The sequence below is a fragment of the Geotrypetes seraphini genome, chromosome 7 (assembly GCF_902459505.1).
Source record: "Geotrypetes seraphini chromosome 7, aGeoSer1.1, whole genome shotgun sequence".
In the NCBI taxonomy this organism is placed as follows: domain Eukaryota; kingdom Metazoa; phylum Chordata; class Amphibia; order Gymnophiona; family Dermophiidae; genus Geotrypetes; species Geotrypetes seraphini.
Window position 1 is genome coordinate 94788964 of NC_047090.1, and position 24061 is coordinate 94813024.

The following is a 24061-nucleotide window of genomic DNA, read 5'->3' on the forward strand; positions in this document are numbered from 1 at the left end:
AACTAAGCCTGCAGGACGGCGGCAATTCGCTCGTCCAGGGAAGGCACCGGTACCGCTTTTTTCTTCTGCGGTACCTTCGGTGCCGCTCTACACTCCGAAGAGGAACCCGAGGTCGAGGGGCTCACCTCAATCGGAGCGGAGCGCTTCTGCGGGCGCCTCGAGGTCGGCAGGACTGGGCTCGCTGCTACTGAGACCGGAGGACGCTCCAGCGGGGAAGGCTTCTTAGCCGGCTTACCTGAGGAATGCGACGCCGGCGCGGTGTCGCGCGGTGTCGATGAGGTAGGTGCCAACTGGGTCGGTGCCGAAGTCGGAGCCGGTGCCACCGAATCCGACATATCGGTACCAAATAATAACCACTGCTGGATCTGTCAGTTTTTTAAGGTTCTCTTTTTGAGAGTGGCACAGCGGGTGCAGGTGGACGCTCGATGGTCAGGACCCAGGCACTGTAAACACCAGTTGTGCGGGTCAGTGAGAGAAATGGGCCTCGTGCACCGCTGGCACTTCTTAAATCCGGGTTGGGGGGGCATGAACGTAAAGACGGCTTCTGCCAAATCGAAGGCCGAGGCCTCGATGGTGGCAGCAGGCCCCGCCGGGGCGAACCCGAAAAAAGAAGAAAAAAAGAAAATTCTTTTTTTTTTTTTTTTTTAAGAAGAAAATAAAAAAAATAAAAAAGGGGAAATATCAATTTCCAAAATGGTTTACGCGAGCGGGAAGGTGAAAAGAGAAAAAGATTTCAACAGCCGTTGAAAATGCGTCTTCTTAGCTCCGCGGAAACTAAGAAACTGGGGACCGCGCACCTCTGTCGGGCGGGAAGGCACTCGCGCGTGCGCGGTGTGGCCTGCTAGAACTTTCCAAGTTCTTAGAGTGCAATCACTCTAAAATTGTCCGTACTAGGGCTCCGTCGGTGCCGTCACCCATCAGTCAAGAATATGCTGCCTGCTTGTCCTGGGATAACATTTCATTTGCCTCATAATTTTATGACGTGCTTATGTTCTAGTGAAAAAAGAAAAACCTATGTTAACCAATTGTAAATAATGATGCCATAAATACATCATGATTTGCTAAGAATATTTATCATGTAAATTTATCATACTAAAGATTTCTTAAATGATCATTGTACAGCTCTATCATATCTGAGAGACAAGATATAGGACTCCTTTTACGAAGCCGTGTTAGCGGCTTTATCGCACGCACCTTTTTAGTGCGCGTTTACTCCCGCACTAGCCAATAAACTACCACCTGCTCAAGAGGAGGCGGTTGTGGCTAGTATGGCCGGCAAATTAGCATGCGTTATTATGCGCGTTAAACCGCTAACGTGGCTTCATAAAAGGAACCCATAGTCTGCCTTGAACTTTCTCAAATAAAAATGAATTGAAACAAGGAAGAAACTAGGATATAAAGTCAGTTGTAAATGGAAATATACTGATAGACTTTAATTGGCTACCCACCTCACCCCTTACTTGACCAATAGGATTCTTTGCAACAACACATTATTTTTCTCTAGCTTTCCCAGCTACATTCCAAAATTAACTTTTTTCCTATCCCCGCCCTTCCCAAGTTTGCAATAAATAACATATGTTTAAAAAAATTGCTCACAGTTTCATCTTCCAAATCTCTGAAGAACTGGTACATAGCTTTGGTTGACAGCAGTTTTTTCCTTCTGTCTCTTAAAGACTCCTGAACATGTAAAAATCTTTCAATATTTGGTTCCTTGCTATCAACTACGTCTGCACCTTCTTGTGTGAGAGGAGGAGCTTGAGACAACAGCTCTTCCACTTCTCTCTTCCGTACATTCACTTGATCCTCCATTCTCTGCAAATACATTGATCACTCTAAATATTATTGGGCAAGACTGAAAGAAATATAGCTGCCACAGTTTTCTTTAAAATAATACCTTAAAACCTAGAACAGCTTGGGAACTAGAACCTGCACCTTAGGGCCATGAAAAGAAATCTTAGGACTTAGAATAGATACTATGTGATGTAGAACAGTTTTAGTATTTTGGAATGAGCATATAAAACAGTACAAAGAATACCAAAGAAATTTTGGCAATAAAGGAAGAAAGGCAATAAACCCTCTCTACTTAAACCAAAATGAGGAGAGTATTGAAGAGAAAGACTTCAGTACTGGGGAACTGCAAAAGATCAAACCCCAGCAGTATACCCACAGGCAGACAACTCATATTTTGTTTAAAAAAAACTATAACCTAAATGCAATATCATACTATTTATGAACATTTTTTAAGTAGTGCATGAAATATACAGTACTTCTGTTTATCTATAGTAACAAAAAATAATCTGAGGCAAAAAAGCCCAAATCAGATTAATATCATCACAATGTCTTTGTGTGCAAAATAATAATAATAATACTCATATATAGTGAAGGAAATAATAAAGAAAAATTATTGAAGTGAAAATTTTTCAGAAGTGAAATTTCTTTCAATACACTCCCCTCATTTGGTAAATGCTGTCATTTACATTTCCTTTCACTGCTCCAGTCAAAAGTCAAAGGAACAATACAAGTTCAAAATCCAACTTATCTGAGCCCAAAAGAGGTTATTCACTGCCCGACAGAGCTACATTTTGCCGTCTTCTTCAGGAGAAGGAACTCATTAATCCTTTAGAGCAGTGGTTCCCAACCATGTCCTGGGAGACCACCAGGCCAATCGGGTTTTCAGGCTAGCCCTAATGAATATGCATGAGAGAGATTTGCACATAATGAAAGTGAGAGGCATGCAAATCTGCTTCATGCATATTCATTAGGGCTAGCCTGAAAACCCGATTAGCCTGGTGGTCCTCCAGGACAGGGTTGGGAACCACTGCTTTAGAATACAATGGCAGATTGAAGTCCAAAATTCGGCAAATATATAACCTGCCAAAAACCAAGTGGAAAGTTTACATTTTAATTTCTCCCTCCACTACACAACTAAGAATGACAAGAGACTGATTGCTCTTGACATTCTTAGCTGCATAGTGGAGGGAGAAATTAAGATATAAACTCTCCACTCAGTTTTTGGCAGGTTATATATTTGCCAAATTTTGGACTTCAATCTGCTATTGTACTCTAAAAGATTAATGAGTTCCTGCTCCTGAAGATATTCAATGCTGCTCACCGGAAAGCATTGAATATCCGGGCATCAAATATCTGGGCTTACTGCTGATCGTGGGACTTAGCTGGGCTGCCTCTCATGGTCTGAATTAGAGAATGACACGGGGAAAAAATCTGTCCCCGTCACCGCCCCGTCCCCGGCCCACCATCCTCTGCACCACCCCGTCACCGCCGTTCCCTTCACCGCCCCGTCACCGTCACCGCCACTGCCATCCCATTCACCGCCCCGTCACCGTCCCCGCTGCATACATATAAGCCTTAGTACTGTAATATTTAGCTTAATCCTTTCTTATAAATCAAAGTTCCTGCTGCTGAACTAGAGAAAGAGATGTTCAGCTGGCAGGACTTTGTTTATAAATTTTTATCAACACAACTAATATACTACTTTATTCTAAAGCAAAAAATAAATAAATAGAATTTTTTTTCTACCTTTGTTGTCTGGTTTCTGCTTTCCACATCTTCTCATTCAATTCCTTCCATCCACTGTGTGTCTTCTCTCTGCATCTTCCATTTGCTGTTACTGTGCCTCTCCCTTCACCCCCCCCCCCCAATTGGTCTAGCACCCATCTTCTTCCCTCCGCTCCCCCATAGTCTGGCATCTGTCTTCTTCCCATTCTGTCTTCCACATTTCCCTTCAGGGACTGTTCCTATCCCCCCTCCTTCAATGTCTGTCCTATTCCTTTCCACCACCACCCTTCCCTCCCTCCTTTACCATCTGTTCCTTTCTACCACCCTTCAGCTCCTCTTGTGTGGCTTATCTATCTACCTTCCTCCCTCTTATTTTCATGGCACCTTACAATGTAATTTGTGCAAGCCACTGGAGCCTGCGAGCTCGGTCCCTGTCCCATCCCCACAAACCATCTCGCTTCTGTGCTCCTATTTTCCCCATTTCTAATATCTCCCCTATGTATCTGCCATTGCCCCCCCCCCTGTGTCTATATACCATCCCCATGGCATGTCCCCTTTATGTCTCTGTCCCTATGCCCCATGCACATAATTTCCCCTCTTTCTGTTACCTTCCTGTGTCCAGATTTCCCCTATCTTCCTCTTCCATACCAGTGTGTCTCTTCTTTTCAACCCCATCTAGCTTTTTTCCCTCTTTCTTCCTCCCCCCCCTGCTTCTAGCATCTGGCTTACCTGCCTGTCCTTCCCTTTCTTTCCTGCTGTGGGTTTTTCTTTCCATCTTCATCCCCTTGGCCCAGAATCCTTTTCCCTTTCACTCCCTCCTTCCAGTTTGAGCCGGGAACACGGGTGATCGCACGGTCCCCGCAGCCCCCACCCGCCTGCCTAATCGATCCTAGTGTTTAGCCAGCTCTCTCCCTTCTCCTCACCTTAGTTTGTAGGTTTTCTTTTTCGGCGACCTGCACGCTTTCCCAAAGAGCCACGCACGCGCTCAGTGTTCAAACTTCTGCTCTGCTGCAACTTCCTGTTTCCGGTTACGTCAGAGCAGAAGATCGAAACTGAGCAGCAGCGGGTGCGCGGCTCTTTGATAGCGTGCGGGTCGCCAAAAAAGAAAACCTACAAACTAAGGTGAGGAGAAGGGAGAGAGCTGGCTAATCACTAGGATCGATTGGGCAGGCGGGTGTGTGCTGCGGGGACCGCGCGATCCTTCATGCCTCACTGCGGGGACAAGACCATTCACTGCTCCACGGGGCGGTGAATGGCCTTGTCCCCGTCGCCGCAGCGACTGCTAGTTTTCGTTCCCCGTTTTGGCGGGTTACCCGCGGCTAAACCCGGTGGCCGCGGGTAAACCGCCACCGTGTCATTCTCTAGTCTGAATATCTGTCCCTAGTGGATTCACAATGTAAGTATTTGTTCTTAGGGAAATGGAAGGTCACAAGGAGCCACAGTGAGAATCAAACTCAGCTCCTCATTTCTGAAACTATGCAGAGTAAGTTCTTACAATTTGCAGCATATATACAATATGGCCCTGTTATGATCCTTATATCTTACAGGGATTTTTAAAATCTATTTTTCTTACCTTATGCTCATTTAGAAGCAGATTGACACTTGTCAAATCTTTCCCATAGTCATCAGATGACAATTGTAGCTCTAGTTCATGTATCCACTTGTGAAGATCGGAGTAGCTTTGTGAATACAACTCTGACCGGTTAGCATCAAATAACTGCTGGGCTTTATCGTTAGTTGTGGACTCCAATTCATTCCAGAGTTGGTGGAGGTTAGAGAGCCGCTCCATAACAGTTGCTTTAAACTTTGGTTTTTGCTGTGCTAACTGTTTTCCTTCCTTGTAATAAGACAAAAACAAAGTTCAGTGGCTTCCACGTGATCCACAGCACACTACAAAAAATAATGATTTGAAATAATTGGAAATACTGTGTCATTGAGAGTAAACAGGACCTATGCCTTATGTGAACAATTGGCCTTGTATTCAAGGGATTGGAAGAGTGTGGCGCAGTGGTTAAAGCTCCGACCTCAGCACCCTGAGGTTGTGGGTTCAAACCCAAGCTGCTCCTTGTGACCCTGGGCAAGTCACTCAATCCCCCCATTGCCCCAGGTACATTAGATAGATTGTGAGCCCGCCGGAACAAAGAGGGAAAACTGCTTGAGTACCTGAATAAATGCATGTAAACCGTTCTGAGCTCCTCTGGGAGAACGGTTTAGAAATTTGAATAAATAAATAAAATATCTAAAAGTAGCTTTTCCTTATCAAAATTCAGGTAAGATTCTTTAGGGACAGACAAGTGTGCTCATGAAAATGGTTTTCATATTCATATGTATGTAACTTTGAAGAAAAGACTAGAAATTTCATACTACAACTCCTCTTCCTTTAGCCCGTTATTGTCAATCTTACTCATCTGTTGTCATCTACTTTACACTGCATAGGGTTACAAGACGTCCAGATTTCCCCTGACATGTCCTCCTTTTCAAGGGCATCTCCGGGGGTCCAGACGGCTTTTCAAAACCTGGCACTTTGTCCAGGTTTTGAAAAGTTTCCCATCAAAATCGCATTGGGAAGGGGCATCTGTGCATGCGCTGATGTATACGCACGCATGAGGTCATTGTGTCATATTCACGCATGCACAGATGCCCTCTAGAGGCAGGGCTGGGGTGGAACTGCATGGGCCTAGGGGTGTGGCCATGGGTCCGGATTTTCCTTTAGGAAAATCTGGTAACCCTACACTGGCATGCATTATATTGCCATTATACTTAGGCTCCTAGCGATGCCTAACTGAATTCTGTGTGCAACTTAGTTTTTATAATTGATTTAATTGACATGGTAATTGACCACACCATTAAAAAACAATTTAAAAAATGTAAAAGATTAATTTAAGTTGTGCACAGAATTGGTCATGGCACCTACCAGTACTTAAGTCAAGGCACCTACTGGCACCTTACGACATCTACCTGAAAAGTGGGCATGGTTAGGGATGGAGAATAGGCGTGGTATGACTTAGGCATCATTAGGCATTTGTGTTAGGTGATGGTAAATTAGGCCAGGAAAACTCTGGCCTAATATATTGGTTCCTACCAAGAGGACACCTAGTGGTGCCTAAGTCCGTTGAAGCACCAGTGGTGCTTCAGCGGACTTAGGCACCACTAGGTGTCCTCGTGGTAGGAACCAATATATTAGGCCAGAGTTGCATGATTCTATAAACAATGCCTAGTGGTTGATTGACAACTATGCTGACCAGCGCCTAGGACTTAGGCGCCATTAGGCACCATTTATAGAATCAAGCCCTATGTCTATAAATAATGACATGTGTACCACTAAGACTAATCCCTGTAATGACTTACCTTGTCAACACTGTCCAGCCACCCCTTGTTTGATGTAAGTTCTGCCATAAAAGCCTGGTGTTTCAGCCATTTACTGTGGAGGTTACGAGCTCCATCATAGGTCATATCCTGAGCTGTCAACATTTTTTCATTGATCCAGAATGTGAGCTGTAAATTAAAAAGTATTTAAAGAACATTTAGTAATTGCTTTGTGAATGGTCTACAAAGCATCACCTCATACTCTGCTGCACACTTTCCGACAGCATATTTTACCTCGTGGCAGTTTTGCAAGAAGTTCTGCAGATCTCGGTTGTCCTTGAGCAATATCGAAACCTCTTTTGATTTTCCAGCATTCGTTTTATATCTAGACAGACAAAACACTGTCATAGTAAAGCGAGCAATTCTTACAAAAATTTCATGATGTTACCCTCAATTACTTACAATAACTAGCAGTAACATAATAATTAAAAGACAGCATTGTCAGTAAAGTCATGGTGGTCATACTCAGTACATTTTTTGTAGCAGAAAAGGTGTTGGAACTCAATTACCAGGCCATTCTTCAGGAGCTGGTAATCACCCCACAGTAGCCAGACCCCCTGCAACTAGCCACAGAATCCATGAAAAGGTAGCCTTAACTTTGCAGAATCTGAGCTCTTTTATTAAAACTTGGGGATTATGGGTCATTTTTACCGAGCAATAAAAAAGTGCTGGTACTCAGTACCTCTGTGTACCCCTAAAAAAAATCCCTGGTTATTTTAACACTAGGTTTTAAGAATCCTGTTATATTTCATTACATTTAAACCCTACCTTACTTATGTGTAACACACCAAAGTTACCTGGACATAGGCTAATGCCAGAGCAAACTAATCTCAATAGCACTCTATTAGAGACTATGGATCTCAAGTGCTCACAGCTAGTATCCACTTGAACTTATCTAGGCTTGCTAGCCTAAATGCGAGCTATCATCGGTCCAAAGGGTCTCTTGTTAAGAGCTACTTAATTTCTATTTTTATTACTTATTTTTTTATCTTGTATCTTGTATTTCTCAAATATAAATAAATAAATAAATGCCTAAGGGCTTTACCCATCTAGCATGAAAGTATATGAGCCTTTATCAGGGTCATGGTATTTGTGTAAGATACTTAGCTTGGGTGTGATTTTCTACCCAGCACTTGAGATCCATGGAAGGGCATAATCGAAAGGGACGTACGTCTAAGTCAGTTTACGTCCATCTCGCAAGTCGTACAAAGTTAAAAAGAGCCTAAGACACATTTTTGGAAGATACGTCCAACTTTTTTTTACTTTCGAAAATCGTCTAATTATACATCCTGCCGATCTGATTGTCCAAGCCACTAAATCGTCTATCTTTATACCACATTTCCGTCCAACCTTCCGTCCAAATCCAAAATGCCTAGAACAAACCCTGTTGGACGTGGGAGCGGTCTGCAAAGTGATGGACTGCACACCCAGACATGCCACCTAAATAGTGGGGTACCTTACAGGGCACTGCTGTGAACTTCACAAAAAGGGTGCCATGGCTTCTCCTCACTACAGCTCCCTTATAGGTGATGGTGAGCCCCCCAAACCACCTCCAGAATCCCCTAGACCCACTTATCTACCACCCCAATAGCCCTTATGGATGCAGGAGCCACTTATATGCGAGTAAAAAAGGGTTTTGGGGGTGTATAGGGCAGTGCACATGTTTTAGTATCAATGCAGTGATTACAGGGGCTTATGGGCATGAGTCTTCCTCTCTATGGGTCCCTAACCCACCCCCCAAGACGACTTAAGCTGCCTCTGGGCTGGACGACTAGGCTTTCCTATGCCAGGCGGCTAGGTGATGATGGTCTGGAGGCTGAAATTTAAAATTGTGAATAAAAGTTTTATGGGGGCGTGGGGGGGGTTGATGATCACTGGGGTAGTATGTAGGGGTCTGTGTTATGTGTTTTCAGTGCTTATCTGGTGAGTTTAGGTGGGTTTTTGTGACTTAGACCATGTTTTACACATGTCTAAGTTCCGTCTAGGCTCTGTTGTTAAACTTTCGGTTATATATGCTGTACGACTAAGTCTAAGCCGGCCCACGTCCCACCCAATTCCCGCCCTCGACACGCCTCCCGAAATGCCCCATTTAGCTTTGGACGTTGAGCGGCACTATGAAGGCCTAGGTCATTTAGAAATATGTTCATAACCCGGTTTTATTATCAGCGCTTAGACGTTTTTGAGAAATGTTCGTCCAAGTGCCGACTTAGGCCGTTTTTTGGATATTTTTCTCTTTCGATTATGAGCTCCATAGTCTCTAATAGAGTGCTATTGAGATGAGTTTGCTCTGACATTTCATTACATTACATTACTATTTGTATTCTACCAAAGCCCTTATGAGTTCATGGCAGATCACAATGAATTCAACACAATGAAAACACACCCAGTTAAACATAGTATATTACCATTGTTTTCAAAAAATGTATAGTGATGCCTGCCTAAGTGTTTACTAAATACTGTATAATAAAATTGTACTGAAAAATCAAAGGAAGTACTTTAGCACAGAACATAATATAAAGCTATAATAGCCCCCAAACTAGGATCCATACGTAGTCGAATGCAAGTTCGTCTACCTCTTTGCATCAGTTATGCAGACCTAATTTTCATCATTCTACACACTTGTGCACCCAACTTGATGCTCAGTGCGCAAAGTTGCTCGCCCAAGTTTTAGAATTCCATTTATGTACGTAACTTAATTGAATAATTAGATGTTAACTGGAGCACTTTTCAGAAACTCAGTCCGCTTTTGTCAGTTTTTGAGCTATGTGATTAATTTTGTTCATCAAGGCAAGATTCATTCCTGTGCCATAGCTTATTCCTCGCACTAATTAGCATGTAACTGTTTTTAGTTGGCATCCTACAGAAGGCGCACACAATTTCCATAGTAAACGAGGGCGTGGACCTGGGAAAGGCATGAGTGGGTCAGGAATGTGCCTGGCACTAACACACCATTTTATAGAATACTTCTGCAACACAGTTAACTACTTACAGATAGGTATGAGCATTTACACCAGCTATTCCAAGTGCCCATGCCTAAAGTCAGGCGCTAAGACTTGTGCTACTATTCTATAATGGTAACTGCGCAACAATTGCTGATATAGGATTTACGCTCAGCGCACTTCATATTGGTGCCCAACTTTCGGTGAACTATAGATAATTCCCCTCCCAGGGAAGGTAATTTTGTAATAAAAGCACTAACAATTATACACAGTTTATGCACGGCTTACATAAATGCTTACAATACTAGCATATGCACACAAGAGAATTCCACCCAAGCGCCATTCTGTAGATTCACTTTGGCCTCAATTCTATAAACCACGAGAGATTGAACTGAAAGCTGAGGTTTATCAAAACCAGGAATGGGGGGGGGGGGCATGGCTTGGATGCGCATGAGGTCGGAAGCCTGATCACAAAGCTCCTCTCTTCCCTGCTTGTTTGAGTAAAATAAGATTTTTTTAAAAAAATTTCACCTCTCAAATGGCTGGCACTCGTCAAACAAAGATTTACAATGCTTGTGAAGGATCCGGGAAGAGAAAACCAGTGAAACATGATCTTCCCACACCATCAAGGGTTCCCTCGTCGGAGATTTTAGAGACAGTGATAGCTGAGCTAAGTGCTATGAAAGCTATGACAGCAGATACCAATAGCAAGGTAACAACGGTGAAAGAAGAGGTTGCTAATATCTCACAGCAACTTGCTGTTTGTATGTCTAGGATGGACTCTGTGGAACAGAAAGTGGCAGTCTTGGAAGGAAAAGTGAATAGTAGTACTAACGATCACAAAAGGTTACTGCAACTGAATAAGGAATTGGAGCATTTAAGCGACCACTCCAGGAGAAGCAATGTCCGGGTCCTGGGTTACAGAAGGGGGTCGAGGGGTCAATTTGTGGAGGGTTTTTATCCCCAAATTGCTGAAATTGAACTGTGTGGCTCCCTTTGAAGTGGAGCGGGCACACAGAATACCGATGGGAATGAATGCTAAATTCAAGGGTCCACGTCCTTTAATATTCAAAATATTATGATATAATCAGGCGGTGGAAATATTAGGTGCTACTAAGGAGAAGAAAATGCTAACATGGCAGGAAAATAAAATATCCTTAGTACCGGACTTTGCAAAGCGCACAGTGGATCTCAGGAAACAGCTGTTGGCTCTAAGACCAGATTTAAAACATCTAGGAGCCAGATATGGGCTATTTTACCCTGCAGTGATGCGGGTTACTTTTAACAATAAAACTTTTAATTTTGACTCTGCTGAATCTCTTAAGAAATTTATAGATCAACAAACACAAGTCATGGAGTAACTGCCGTTATCTCAAGATTCTATAAAGCAGTGTTCTTCAACCACCGATCCATGGACCAGTGCCGGTCCACAGAAATTTCTTGCCAGTCCACAGGGCCAGCACGTGCATCAGGCCCAAAACAACCGCCGGTCCACGGTGCGATCGATGCGGCGTTATATTCGAGCCAGCTCCCTCTTCCTAATTGATTCAGTGCACAAAGCCAAGGGCAGTGGCTCCTACAGGCATCCTGCGCCTGAACCAGAATCCTTCTCTCTGATGTTGCAACATCAGAGGGAAGGCTTCCAGATGAGGCACGGGATGTGCAAGGTGCAATTAGTACTATTATGGGGGCGGGGTCTAGGGTGGAGATTGGGTAGAGATGGGCGGGGTCTGGCCCACAACTTAGCCCCGTGTTCTTCAACTGCCGGTCCACGACCGATGCCAGTCCACAGAATAATTCTTTTATTTCTGCTGGTCCATATGTGTAAAAAGGTTGAAAAACACTGCTTTAAAGGTCACATACAAATATGAGTCATTGGAAATTTAAAACAAAATGATGCCGATGCTAAGTGCTGATATCATATAGGGACTGAATTGCAGTAGAATCTACTATCCTGTCCTTGGCAGTTCTCTGATATGTTAATTTCTTGTACTTTAGAGTGCCTGAGGATGGGTCTGTTTCAATTTAAATTAGAAATTCTGTGGTTGAAAAATTTTTTTAGATTTGTTATATGGCTGTGGGTTATAGTGAGGGTTGTGAAAATCTAGTAAAATATCTTATTTTCTAATTTATTATTCACTTCAAGATGATTATTTTGGGGGGATTTTAAGTTATTACATTTCTTATTTAATCTATGACTGTATGAGCAAGGGCTTTCAGAGGGATTATTATATATTTGTAGTCGTTAACAATTGTTTTATTTTAACTTAGAAGGGAACTATTATATCTTTTAGGGGTTAAGATTATATTTTCTTGAACTGAGGTTATAAGAGTTATTTTTGCATTTTCTAAGTCAGTAATTAATTTATTTATGCTTAATATGAATCCATGTATTTATTTATGGGGTGATTAATTATGTAATTAGTTAATATTGATTTCCAAAAGGCATGATACAGGGACAATAAAATATTAAATGATCTAGGGTCCCTACTTCCAGATTAGACTTAGAGCTATCTAACTTTTGTAATCGAACTGGGGTCCAAAATGCTTTATGTAACAAAAAGAACCAAGTTTGTCTCATAGATGTGGACACTGTACATCTCATTCTCCAAGACCAAATTTGTGGCCATTGAGATGCAGAAATTTGATGCTTAATCTCAATGCTCCAAATGTCTCTAAGACCATTTTTTGGTTTATTATTCATAAATCCAGATATCAATTTATACCACTGTGTGGCTTGGTGTCCCAAAAAAATCCGTCTGAAAGCATAAGAACTCCAGACTATACTGATTATTGAGATTTTTCCATTTAGGGAACCCCTCCTGAATAGCCTGCTTCAGTTGCAAACATTTAAAACTTTGTGATTTATTAAGACCATATTTATGTTGTAACTGTGAAAAATCAAGCAGTTTACCATTTGAAATAACATCATCTAAAGTCCGTATACCTGCAATAATCCAATGCTTCCATACGATTTTAAATCCACCAATTTGAATCTTGGAGTTTATCCATAAAGATTGATTTGTTGATTTATTTATTGGGTTAGGTGTTAAATTACTGACATATCGCAGTGTTTTCCATGTATCCATCATTATTCTGTTCTCTTTATATTTTCTAGGCATCTTGATACTGAGAACATGAGATAAATTTAGAGGAAACAAGAGTCGCCATTCCAAATACAACCAATCCAGGGTATTTTCCGTGAGTTCTGGGAGGATCCAATACATACTCTGGCGTAGAATATAGGCTTGATGATACCTATAAAAGTTTGAAAATTTACCCCACCCTCTGCAATTGGCTTTTGTAAAGATACTAAAGCAATTCTAGGCATTTTATCCAGCCAAACAAATTTTGTAAGAATACCATTTAGCTTTTTATAAAAGGATCCTTGAAAAAAAACTGGAATCATACTCATTTGATAACAAACCACAGGCAATATCATTATTTTAATAGTTTGGACTCTCCCCCACCAAGAAAGATGTAAAGGATTCCACTGCTCACACTCGGAGAGAACGAGACCCAGAAGGCCTTGAGCATGCGCAGATGCTCAAGGCCCAGCAAAGGCAAGAGACAGGATCTTTCTTTAACTGGCACAGCACGCAGCAGATGGGGTAAGGAGCTTGTTTGGGAGGTTGGGCGGGCGGATGCTGCTTCCAGCACCGGGGTGCGATGCAGTTCTCGGGGGGGGGGGGGGGTGTTCGCGGGCAGGGGGTGTGATGCCAGTTTGAGCGGGGGGGGGGGGGGGTGATGGAGCAGCGCCAGTAGCCTCTGGGGGAGGAGGAGGAGGTGAAACGTATCAAGCGAGTTTCCCTTACTTCCTATGGGGAAACTCACTTTGATATACAAGCAATTTAGTTTACGAGTATGCTTCTGGAATGAATTATGCTCGTAAACCAAGTTTCTACTGTATTTGTATAGATACTATACTGCATTTTTGTTAACTTTAGAAAATCAAGAAAGATTTGAACAACAAACCCAGGAATGGGGATGATTTTGTATTGAGAATCCAGCTTCCTAGGAGCAGCCGGAACGGAAAAAGGAGACTCCCAATTCTTATGGAGAATTCCATGTAAAGGAAGTTTAAGAAGCTCCTTAGGAGGATGTTTGTAGTCCATAGTCTCTATAAATTCCTACGAATATTTGGAATCTACTTCCAACTTAACAGCCATGTCTATACTCATTTGCCTGATAAAGCGAGTAAATGAGACCAGCTCGAAAGAAGATGGCTCCCTGTGAGAAGTGGTGCAAGGAGAATGCTCAGTAGGAGAATCTTAAGCTTCTGTAGTAGAAGGGGAGATATCATGGGTGGACTCAAGACAAAGATCTGAATCCATAGGAATTGAAGGAAAGTGGTACTGGCGATTGGCTCAGTACCAATCCGATGCAGTAGGCAATGTAGATTGCTTGCACTTGTCTGATCGCTTGGGAGAGATATGCCTTGACTTGGAAGAATGCTTGCCAGATTTACTGGAATGTAGTCATGGAGAAGAATGACATGAATGATTGTATTGATGTCCAGAAGAATGGTGCTTCTTATGCTGTCGCCTCAGAAAATGGTATCTTGAAGAGCGATGCCTGGATGCATGACTCGATGATGATGATCGGTGCCGAGAATGATGTGGTACTGATGAAGCAGTGGTGGTACCTGCATCTTGCATTTTGCGACGCTCAGGCTGGACCGGTACCGAAGGAGCCAACTTGGGGGTAACTAGTTGGAACATATCCCCAAACTCCAATTGAAAGAGAGCATCGAGCTTCTCTTTGAAAGCTTGCACTGATACCTGTGGCTTAGGTGCAGGTATCAACGGTGCTGCAACTCGCTCTGGAGAGGATGACATGGATGAGGATGCACCCCTCAAAGTTGAAGCGAGTTGAATCAATGGTTTCTGTTTGGCTGGCACGACTAGACTCGATGTCTTAGTGTCCAGAGACACCATCTGGGAAGCAGGTGGCTTCTTAGCTGGCTTACCTGATGGAGTTATGGCCTGCGACACTGTCATGGAAGCGGGTACCTTTTGACATCGATGGCTTGGATGATGTCGGTGATACCTGTGATCCCTCCATGGTACCAAAAAGTAATCTTTGCTTTTAAGGTGGCTTTTAATAGAAAGCTTCTGAAGCGTCGAACAACGTGTGCAAGACTCAACGCAGTGGTCTGGGCCAATGCACTGTATGTACTACTTATGCAGGTCTGTTAAAGAAGTGGAGGGGCATAATCAAAAGGGACGTCTAATTCCGTTTGCGTCTATATCGCAAGTCATCCAAAGTTAAAAAGAGCCTAAGACACATTTTCGAAAGATAAAGGAAAGTAATTATATATATATATATATATATTTATATATATATATATATATATTGTGGCCGGGCCAGATTCCGAGTAGGTGGGAAACCCTGGCTCAGAACACAGGTAAGATTTTAGGAACGCCTTTTGTATGGTTGGTCAGAGGAAAACCCAGACACTGGACTTTTCACAAAACTTCACCGGGTTTATTAAAGTGCAAAAAAAGAACTTCACTAAACTGAACACTTTTCTCATAGGCTTAGTCATTAATTTTGCAGTACATTTTTCACAAGACCAGGGCACGCTTGATGTGCCTCCGCCCAAGACCGGACAAGCTTTGTCCATGCACTGGAGTCATAAAAAAAAACAATCCACAAATGCTGCTGCAGTTTCTTCACTGCCTCTGAATTGGCCCCTCTCAGGACTAAGGGCCTCTCCTAGCCAGAGTTGCTTTGTTACCTCACAGCTGGACACTACAGGTGCCAGCAAGCTTTCCACTATACTTGCAGTAGGAAAAAAAAAACGTTTTGGCTTTTATTATTTTCTCTCTCTCACTCTGTTCCTCCCCTTTGAAGGACGATCACAAGCTGGACACAGACTGTGTGGGGCAAGCCTCCCTTTTTGCTAATGTCTTTAAGCCCACCCGATTATGCCCCTACCATCCTGAACTTTATTTCAAAGGGCTACTGGGAGAAATGAGGTTCTAGGAAATACTTTTTTTCTTTCTTAATTGGGCACTGCTGCCATGCCTTTTGCAGGGAGCTTTCCTCCTGCTCAGGTCTCAATGTCCATGTCTTCTCCCCACAGTCTTCAGTGTCTCCCTCACTGAGCATTTCCCATGCTGGCTCCAGGGAACTAGGGCTCTCCACGAAGTCCTCCACTTCTGTCTGTTCCTCCCATCCCCCTCTCTGAATGCCAGCCTTTTCAAATCATTTCCCCCTTCAGGAACCACCCCCAGCTCCTCACCCCAAAACGTACTAGGAAAGTTTTTGTACTTCCCTAGAGTTAATCTCTCTCCCCGGGTGGGCTGGTGTCCTGCAAACTTTCTTGGCTGGCCCATGGGAGAAGGGAGATAGCTGCTATCTTGGTGTGCTGCTGGGCTCCTACAATCAGGAACAGCTGAGCCTCCTCCTTCTCCTCGATTACTCTGCCTTCTGCCTATTTGAGGTTTGCATGGCTGCAGGGCTCGGTGACCACCTCCACCCCCTTCTGTACTGATCTCCTGTTTCTCCATAACCTTGGGAAAGGAGTAATTGGGACTGGATTGTGATTTCTGTGCCCTCCCTTCCTAAATTCCTGGCTGGCTCCACCCCTGCTTTTCCTCCATGCTATTTGGCTGTTCTACCCTACTGCTTTTCCCAGGGTAAACAGGCTTTATTTTAGAGCCTACAGCCTTAACCCTTTCAGGACCAAGGGACATATTTGTCCCATAACTTTAAAATCCTATAAATTTTGATTGGGATAGTCTACAGTTCTAAATTTGATATGTACGGATTCCATATGATACTGCCTTTATGTAAACAAACTGGTTCCGACATTCATTCATTAGCGTCATTGCCAGATTGACGAGAAGATTCACTTGCCACACTGTCCATAAGCCAGAAGTGTGATTTTTTAAATAAAAATAATGATATTTCACAAAAAAAATCAATTTTTTGGCATCTGCAAGCCCTTTTTACCATAAAAATGTCGTCAAAACCACAAAAATTGGCCTACGATCCTTATGGTCCTGAAAGGGTTAAGGGCTGTATTTCTGACTGGAACCGCAGTCTTTTTACCTGGGACAGGAGCTTCCCTGTCACTATATATATATATATATTTTTTTTTTTTTTTGTTAACGTTTTATTAAGAATACAAGAAAAAAAGAAAAGAAAAGAAGAAGAAAAGTTGAAAAAGCATGAGTGCTGGTTTGCTACCAAATAGGTATGATTCCAGTTTTTTTCCACGGGTCTTTTTACAAAAATTAAATAGTATTCTAACCAAATTTATTTGGCTGCGTAAAATTGCTAGCATTGCTTTAGTGTCTTTACAAAAGCCAATTAAGGAGGGAGGGGTAAATTTTCCCAATTTTTATAGGTATCATCAAGCCTATATTATGCACCAAGGTATATATTGGGTCCTCCCAGAGCCCATTGAAAATATCCCGGATTGGATATGGTTGGAATGGCAACTCATGTTTCCTCTGCAACTTTGCCATGTTCTCAGTATCAAAATGCCTAGGTTATATAAAGAAAACAGAATATTAGTTGATACACGGAAAACCTTAAGATATGTAAATAATTTAACACCTATTCCAATACATAAATCGATAAATCAAACTATTTGGCTAAACTCCAAGAATCAAATTGGCGGTTTTAAAATCATCTGTAAGCATTGGATGATGGCAGGTATACATACATTGGAAGATGTATTATCTAATGGTAAGTTGCTTGAGTTTTCACAGTTGCAACATAAATTTGGTCTTAGTAAATCACAAAGTTTTAGATGGTTGCAACTGAAGCAGGCCATTCAGGCGGGGTTCCCTGAATAGAAAAATCTCACTAATCAATATAGCTTGGAATTTTTATGCTTTCAGGTAGATTTCATGGGACACCAGGCCGCACAGTGGTATAAATTAATGTCTGGATTTGTGAATAAAAAACCAAAAACTGGTCTTCGGGACATTTGGAGCATTGAGATCAAGCATCAAATTACTGCGTCTCAATGGCCACAAATTTGGTCTTGGAGGATGAGATGTACAGTGTCTGCATCCATGAGACAAACTTGTTTTTTTCTTTTACATAGAACTTTCTGGACCCTGTTCGTTTACAAAAATTAGATAGCTCTAAGTCAAATAGATGTTGGCACTGTAATCTTGAGGCTAGGACTTTAGATCATCTTTTATTCTATTTTCCTTTTATATTGACGTTTTGGAAATCAATAAGGGGCCAAATAAATAGGTTGTTAGAAAATCCGGTGGCCTTGACATATGATACTATTTTATTTGGCATGTCAATGAGAGCGAAAAGTCAGATTTCTTCAAAAAACAATAAGGGGCTCATAATAAAAAAAAAAAAAAACAAACGTCTAAAAAGTGGCCTAAGTGGGTACTTGGATGATCAAAAAGCCTGATCGTCCAAGTACCCATAATCAAAGCTGGATTTAGACGTATCTAAAACCAGCTTAGGCCTTTCCCCTGCCTCTAAACGCACAGAAAGAAAAGAGGTGTTTTTAGAGGAAGGGAAAGGGCGGGCAGTGGGCGGGAGATAGGCCGACCTACACCTAGGCGTACAGCAGGTATAACCAAAACTTTAGGCAGGTTGCCTAGTCGGCACTTATACGTTTTGACTTAGACCAAGTCAAAACAGATATAAGTGCCGAAAAGGGGCCGCTGAGCTGATCATGGCTGCTGCGATCAGCTCAGCGGCCCCAGCAACCTGCCTACCCCCTACAGCAATGATCGCTGCAGGAGAGATGGCTCATCTCCCCTGCCGCGATCCATCCTTCCCCCCCCAATGATCAGGGTAGGAGGGAGCCCAAGCCCTCCTGCCCCGCAGCACCCCCGAACTCCCCGACAGGATTGGGGCAGGAGTGAGTCCAAGCCCTCCTGCCCGGCCACCCCCGAACTCCCCGACAGGATCGGGCAGGAGGGAGTCCCTCGACGTAGGGCCCCCCTGAACCCCGATCGCCCCCCCTGCCGACCCCACCCACCCCCGTACCTTCAATAACGTTGGTCGGACAGTCAGGTGCCAAGTCCGTCCATCCGACAGGCCAGCCATCCTTTGAATGGCTGGCCTTAGGAGCTGATTGGCCCAGGTGGCTCAAATCCCACCCACAGGTGGGGCCTGAGACGCCTGGGCCAACTGGAATAGGTACGGGTAGAGGGGTGGAGGGGGGGTCATGGGGTCGGCAGGGGTGTCACAGGTTGGTGGGGGTGCGATCGGGGTTCGGGGGGGCCCTTGCGTCAAGGGCAGGAGAGCTTGGGCTCTCTCCTGCCCCGATCCTGTCGGGGAGTTCAGGGGTGGCCAGGGCAGGAGGGCTTGGGCTCCCTCTTGCCCCAATGTCGTTGGGGGGGGGGGTGGATTCTATAACCGGTGTTGTTTTTGACAGACACCGGTTATAGAATCCAGCTTTTAGGCGAAGGACTGGCTCCTCTTTCGCCTAAAAGCCCTTGTTTTGGATGTTTGGGGCTTAGGCTTTTTTTTAGGTTGATTATATAGTATAAGTTTAGACGTAGTGGTGGTTTGGGAGTTTAAACAGCTGAATGTAGAGGCAGGCCATTATTTAAAAAAAACTCTTTTTGGATGTTTTTTTTGATAATGGAAATTTTCCCTGCTTCTACTTTCAACGTTTAAGACCTTAGGCCAAAAGGGGACTTAGACGTTTTTTTTTTATTATGCCCCTCTAAGCTTTTACTTATTATGACTGGAGTTGCCATTCAACAGATAACATTCAATTGGAAAAATCAGAGCAGATTACAGTTTCTGGTGGAGTTCTGTATGTCATCTATATAAAATGGAAAGAACATTAGCTACACAGAAAGGATATTTGGGGAAATTTCGAGAGGTTTGGGGACCATTAACAGACTTTTGTAATGAATAATAAACATTTTCCCTTAATAAGATAATTGAAATGAGGGATGGGGAAGGGTGGGTGTGATGGTATTTTTTATATATATATATTTTGATATTTTATTAAAATGTATATTGTATAATATAATAAATGAATATTTTTGATGTGATAGGGATGGGAAGGGAGCTTAAATTTCATGAACTTCAGATGATATTAATAGCAATTCAAGTGATGTTTTCCAATTCAAATGTTATTTCTTGTTACACTTGATGTAAGTTGTAAAAAAAAATAAAAATTATAAACGAGGAAAACGCGTGAGCGGGAAGGCAAAAAAAAAAAGCGCAGACCATTTCACACACAAATTCATAGCTCCACGGACAACTGAGAACTAAGAAGCCGCGGGTGGGAAGGCACTTGCTCACGCGCAGTGTGGCCAATTGCAAACTTTCTAAAGTTCTTAAAGTGCACGAACACTTTAGCAGCTGTCCGTACTAGGACTCCGTGGATGACGTCACCTAGATGTGAGAATATGCTGCCTGCTTGTCCTGGGATAATTTTGGATATGTGGGATATAAGTATTTTAAATAAATAAATTATAAAACAGGCTCCAAGTAGGCATATTCGTGGTGTGTAAAAACAGGCACACTGTTATAGAATTCCTTTGTAAATGACAATTGTTATGTTCTTGTGCATTAACCTACAAATCTGTCTTTAAACAGAATACTTTGAGAAACTCAAGGTCAAATTTCTTGTCCAATGGAGCAGCTAGGGTCAGACTTTCCATGATGTGTAAGAATTGAACCCTAGGAAGGGAAAGAAAATGACTCTCATTGGTGACCCTGCTAGTCAGAGTAGCAGCCCTTAGGGTACATCTTGGGGAAAGAGTTTTCTCCTGGTCAACAAAGATATATGTGTCATCTGGAGTGACAAAATTTAATAAACAGGAATATAAGAAGATAAATACATAAAGAAAGAGTTGTGATTGCCTAATGTTAAATTACCTCTTTTCGATCACATCAGCTTTTTCCTTAATTTTATCTGAGTACAGATTTTTTTCAGCAACAAGTTTATTTCCGTTTTCAATTGTCCCATTGATCTTCTCTTCATTCGCTTCCATGGATGCTAGGAAGTTCTCATGTTTCCTGATGCCAGCTTCTGAAGCTTCCAAAGTTTTAGGAAGTTCAACATGAGCAAGAGTGTATTCCTAAGGGAACAAAATGGAGTCATGTCAAGTAAATATTTCTAATATTGTATAAAGATAGTGGATACATTGTCCTTTTGGAAGAGGTGGTAGCAACACAAATAGAGACAAAAATCAAGAAGCATGGGAATAAGCACACAAGATTCCTGGTTACAAAGAAGTGAGAGGAAGCCAAAGATCAACTGGGATCTATGGCACTTCAGCAGAAATGAAGTCAGGCAGACTAAATGGCACATTTCTAAAGAGATTTGGACAAGTCCTGGAGGAAACAGATGAGAAAGTCATTGCTTATGACTGTGGATCAACTATTACATTACATTAATGATTTCTATTCCGCCATTACCTTGCGGTTCAAGGCGGATTACATATGAAGTGTCAGGACATTAGAAGTACATACGTTCATTAGAAGTACAGAGGTACATTAGAAGTACATCAGGACATTAGATGTACATAAGGAGTAGTTTGTACATTTTTTAAGTTGCAGGTGATGCTTGGGACAGTTTTGACTGTGTTAGATTGGTTTTATGTGTTTTTTTAATATAATCTACTTTTAGGGATCTGCTAGGTATTTGTGACCTGGACTGGCTCCTGTCAGAGGACAGGGTGATGAGCTTGATGGACTTCACTTTGATTCAGAATAGTTTATCTTATGTTTTTATGTTGATGTCCTTGATTACAATCATATTCTATGGTTCTGTTTTCATGTTGTTGTTCTCCTTCTGCCAACCCTGTCCGAGGATTTTCCAAGGTAGTGCAGAGACAGAGAAGGGGCCAAGATGTTACATCTTGTTTGAGCAGGAGGAGGGTATGTATGAGAGGGAAAGAACCAATAGCATTGCACACTTCTCCGTCCATATTCTTGGGGGATAGGGGCAGAGCCAGCCCCGCAAATATGGAAAAAACGCAAATAACTTTTAGGGCCAACTGTGACCCACCCTGCCTCCCTGACCTCTCCACACCTTACCTGGTGCTATAGAAATAATTAATAGTAGCAGTAGTAGTAGTGGTCTAGCAGTCTAGCAGGAGCGATCTGCTGAGCGGTCAACAAAAATGGCTGCTATGAGTTTCCAATGTAGTCTTGTGAGACCATTTTTGTTGACGGCTCTGCACTGGACGGTTCTCCTTTGCCAAGGCAATTATCTGAGTTTGATTTAACTTTGAAATAAGGTTTTACCTGACCTTATATCCACGTTGGTTCTCATTTTTGTACTCAGATTCCTCTGGACCTCTTCAGAAGATATTTTAATCAAAACACGGACTGTGTTGGATTCCTCCTCACTAAGAGCATATGTGGATTATTTCTAATGAACGCCATTATACTTTGTTTTAATAACTGAAGGCTGCTTCACGTACATCTTTTCCGCAGTCTCCCCCCTTTTTTGTACTTGGATTCACCACTTTGACTGCAGACGTGTTGTTTTCTTTTGGTTGCTGGCTTGTCAGCATAGCTGGATTCTTCATTAGTTGCTCCCCTCGAACACTTTCTTCTATCCCTAGCCATTTCCTCCTGTACTACTCTTTGAAAATCCTTATTGGCACATAAGATTGTTCTAAATAAACACATCGATTTTCATGTAACTCCCTGCTCTTCTTTGGCCTCTCTTGGAGTTAAAACTGTCCCATGTTTTAACTCCAAATTAAAAAGCAACCTGCGTGTGCATACCCCCTTAGAAGCCAGCAGTAAGGTCTAAGGAGAAACAAGTGGGGAAAGCATGCTATTTGTTTCTCATGGAATTCTTTTCATTGTGTGTGCATGTGCATGTTTTGTAGGGAACAAGAATGGGATGGTTTACATGGAGAGGTACCAAAACATTTCATTGATTTGTACAGAATAAGAAAATGGAATAAAAGTATAATACCATTTTAAACTATTCGCTGTCACTGTCAATTAATTTTAATGGATACATTTTACAGTTTAACTACAAGGGGTTTCTACTCCTACACCTCTGGTTGGTGGTACACCTAGAAAACTATATGATTCAATCACTAGGAGGAGGGATTTTAGTCATTTTCACCTGTAAAACACAGATTTACAGGTATAAATGGGCTCTTAAAAAATACTGGTCAGCATAAAAATCCATCCATGACATCATGATACGCAATTTGCTGGTGGATGTGTCAGTGATGTAGCCATAGGAGGGGCCCTTGGGGACCTGGCCCCCCCTCTTTGGGCTCAGCCCCTTTCTACAACAAACAGCATTCCTTTAAATGGCTGACAGGGATGCTGAAGTTCTGCCAGTCAGTTCCCGAACTGCTTCTCTCCTCCTGGCATTGATTCTTAAATGTAGAAGTTGGCGGTATGCCTCCAGCCTTGGCCAGGACTTCCACACATGCTCATTTTGCTAACTGGTTAACATGGACTTAATGCGGGAACCCTCGGTTCCTCCTAAAAAGGAGATGGTAAGGGCCCCCATGTTAAATGTTTTTAGTGGTTGCATGCTAATGCTAATATTAGCCATGGCCAGAATATGAAACAATAGAAAAAAGGCCAAATTTACAGCCACGGTAGAAATGGTATTTGTTTGTCGGGAAGTCTGGCGTTAGGACATGCTAAGTTCATTTATTCTCGTTCCTGCCTGGCTCAGCATTGGGCAGGAGCGAGGAAAGCTCGCTCATGCCTGGTATACCGCTAGGCCGCGAGAACTCGAGGTGGCCATTCAGGAAGGGGTTCAACAAGAGGCAGGAGTGTGGAAAGTTCACTCCTGCCCGGTACACCACTGGACCACCAGGGATTCAAAAAGGTATGCGGGAGGGGGGGAGGGGGAGCAGGAGGGAGGTAAAATAAATTGACAGAGTTAGCCAGGACAGGAGACAGGAGGAATCCCTCCTGTTCCAGTCCAGGTCATATGGCAGGCCCGGTGGAGGCCTGCAGGATATCGGGAGAGAGGGAGGACATGGTACAGGGCATGGAGAAGGGCTGGGTGCAGAGCCTGGCAGGGGAGGAAGGGAGGGGCGCAGGGCACAGATCCAGGCAGGGCACATGAATATTAGCCTTCCCCCCACCCCTGTCTTATATTCGAGTCAACCTTTTTTCTTCCTTTTTGGGGAATAGGGTACCTTGTCTTATACTCGGATTGACTTATTTTCAAGCACAGTACTCCCCCGATATTTGCAGGGGTTACATTCTCAGAGTGACCGCAAATGTTGAAAAACCACAAATATCGGAAGAGTACTGTAATCGGCACTCCCCCTCCTCCTCCTCTCTTG

General features: G+C 42.9%; 1 protein-coding gene across 2 annotated transcripts in view; it reads right to left on the reverse strand.

Annotated features, from left to right (window-relative positions):
• The window catches only part of SPTB (spectrin beta, erythrocytic), a 345456-nt gene that overhangs the window by 146718 nt on the left and 174677 nt on the right, over positions 1 to 24061 (reverse strand). For both annotated transcript variants that reach the window (XM_033951147.1, XM_033951148.1), the window contains exons 17-21: positions 20655 to 20857; positions 7117 to 7207; positions 6865 to 7011; positions 5090 to 5353; positions 1597 to 1812 (exon numbers count right to left, since the gene is read on the reverse strand). In XM_033951147.1, the coding sequence (XP_033807038.1) occupies positions 1597 to 1812; positions 5090 to 5353; positions 6865 to 7011; positions 7117 to 7207; positions 20655 to 20857 (921 nt within the window). The remainder of the gene's footprint in view (positions 1 to 1596; positions 1813 to 5089; positions 5354 to 6864; positions 7012 to 7116; positions 7208 to 20654; positions 20858 to 24061) is intronic.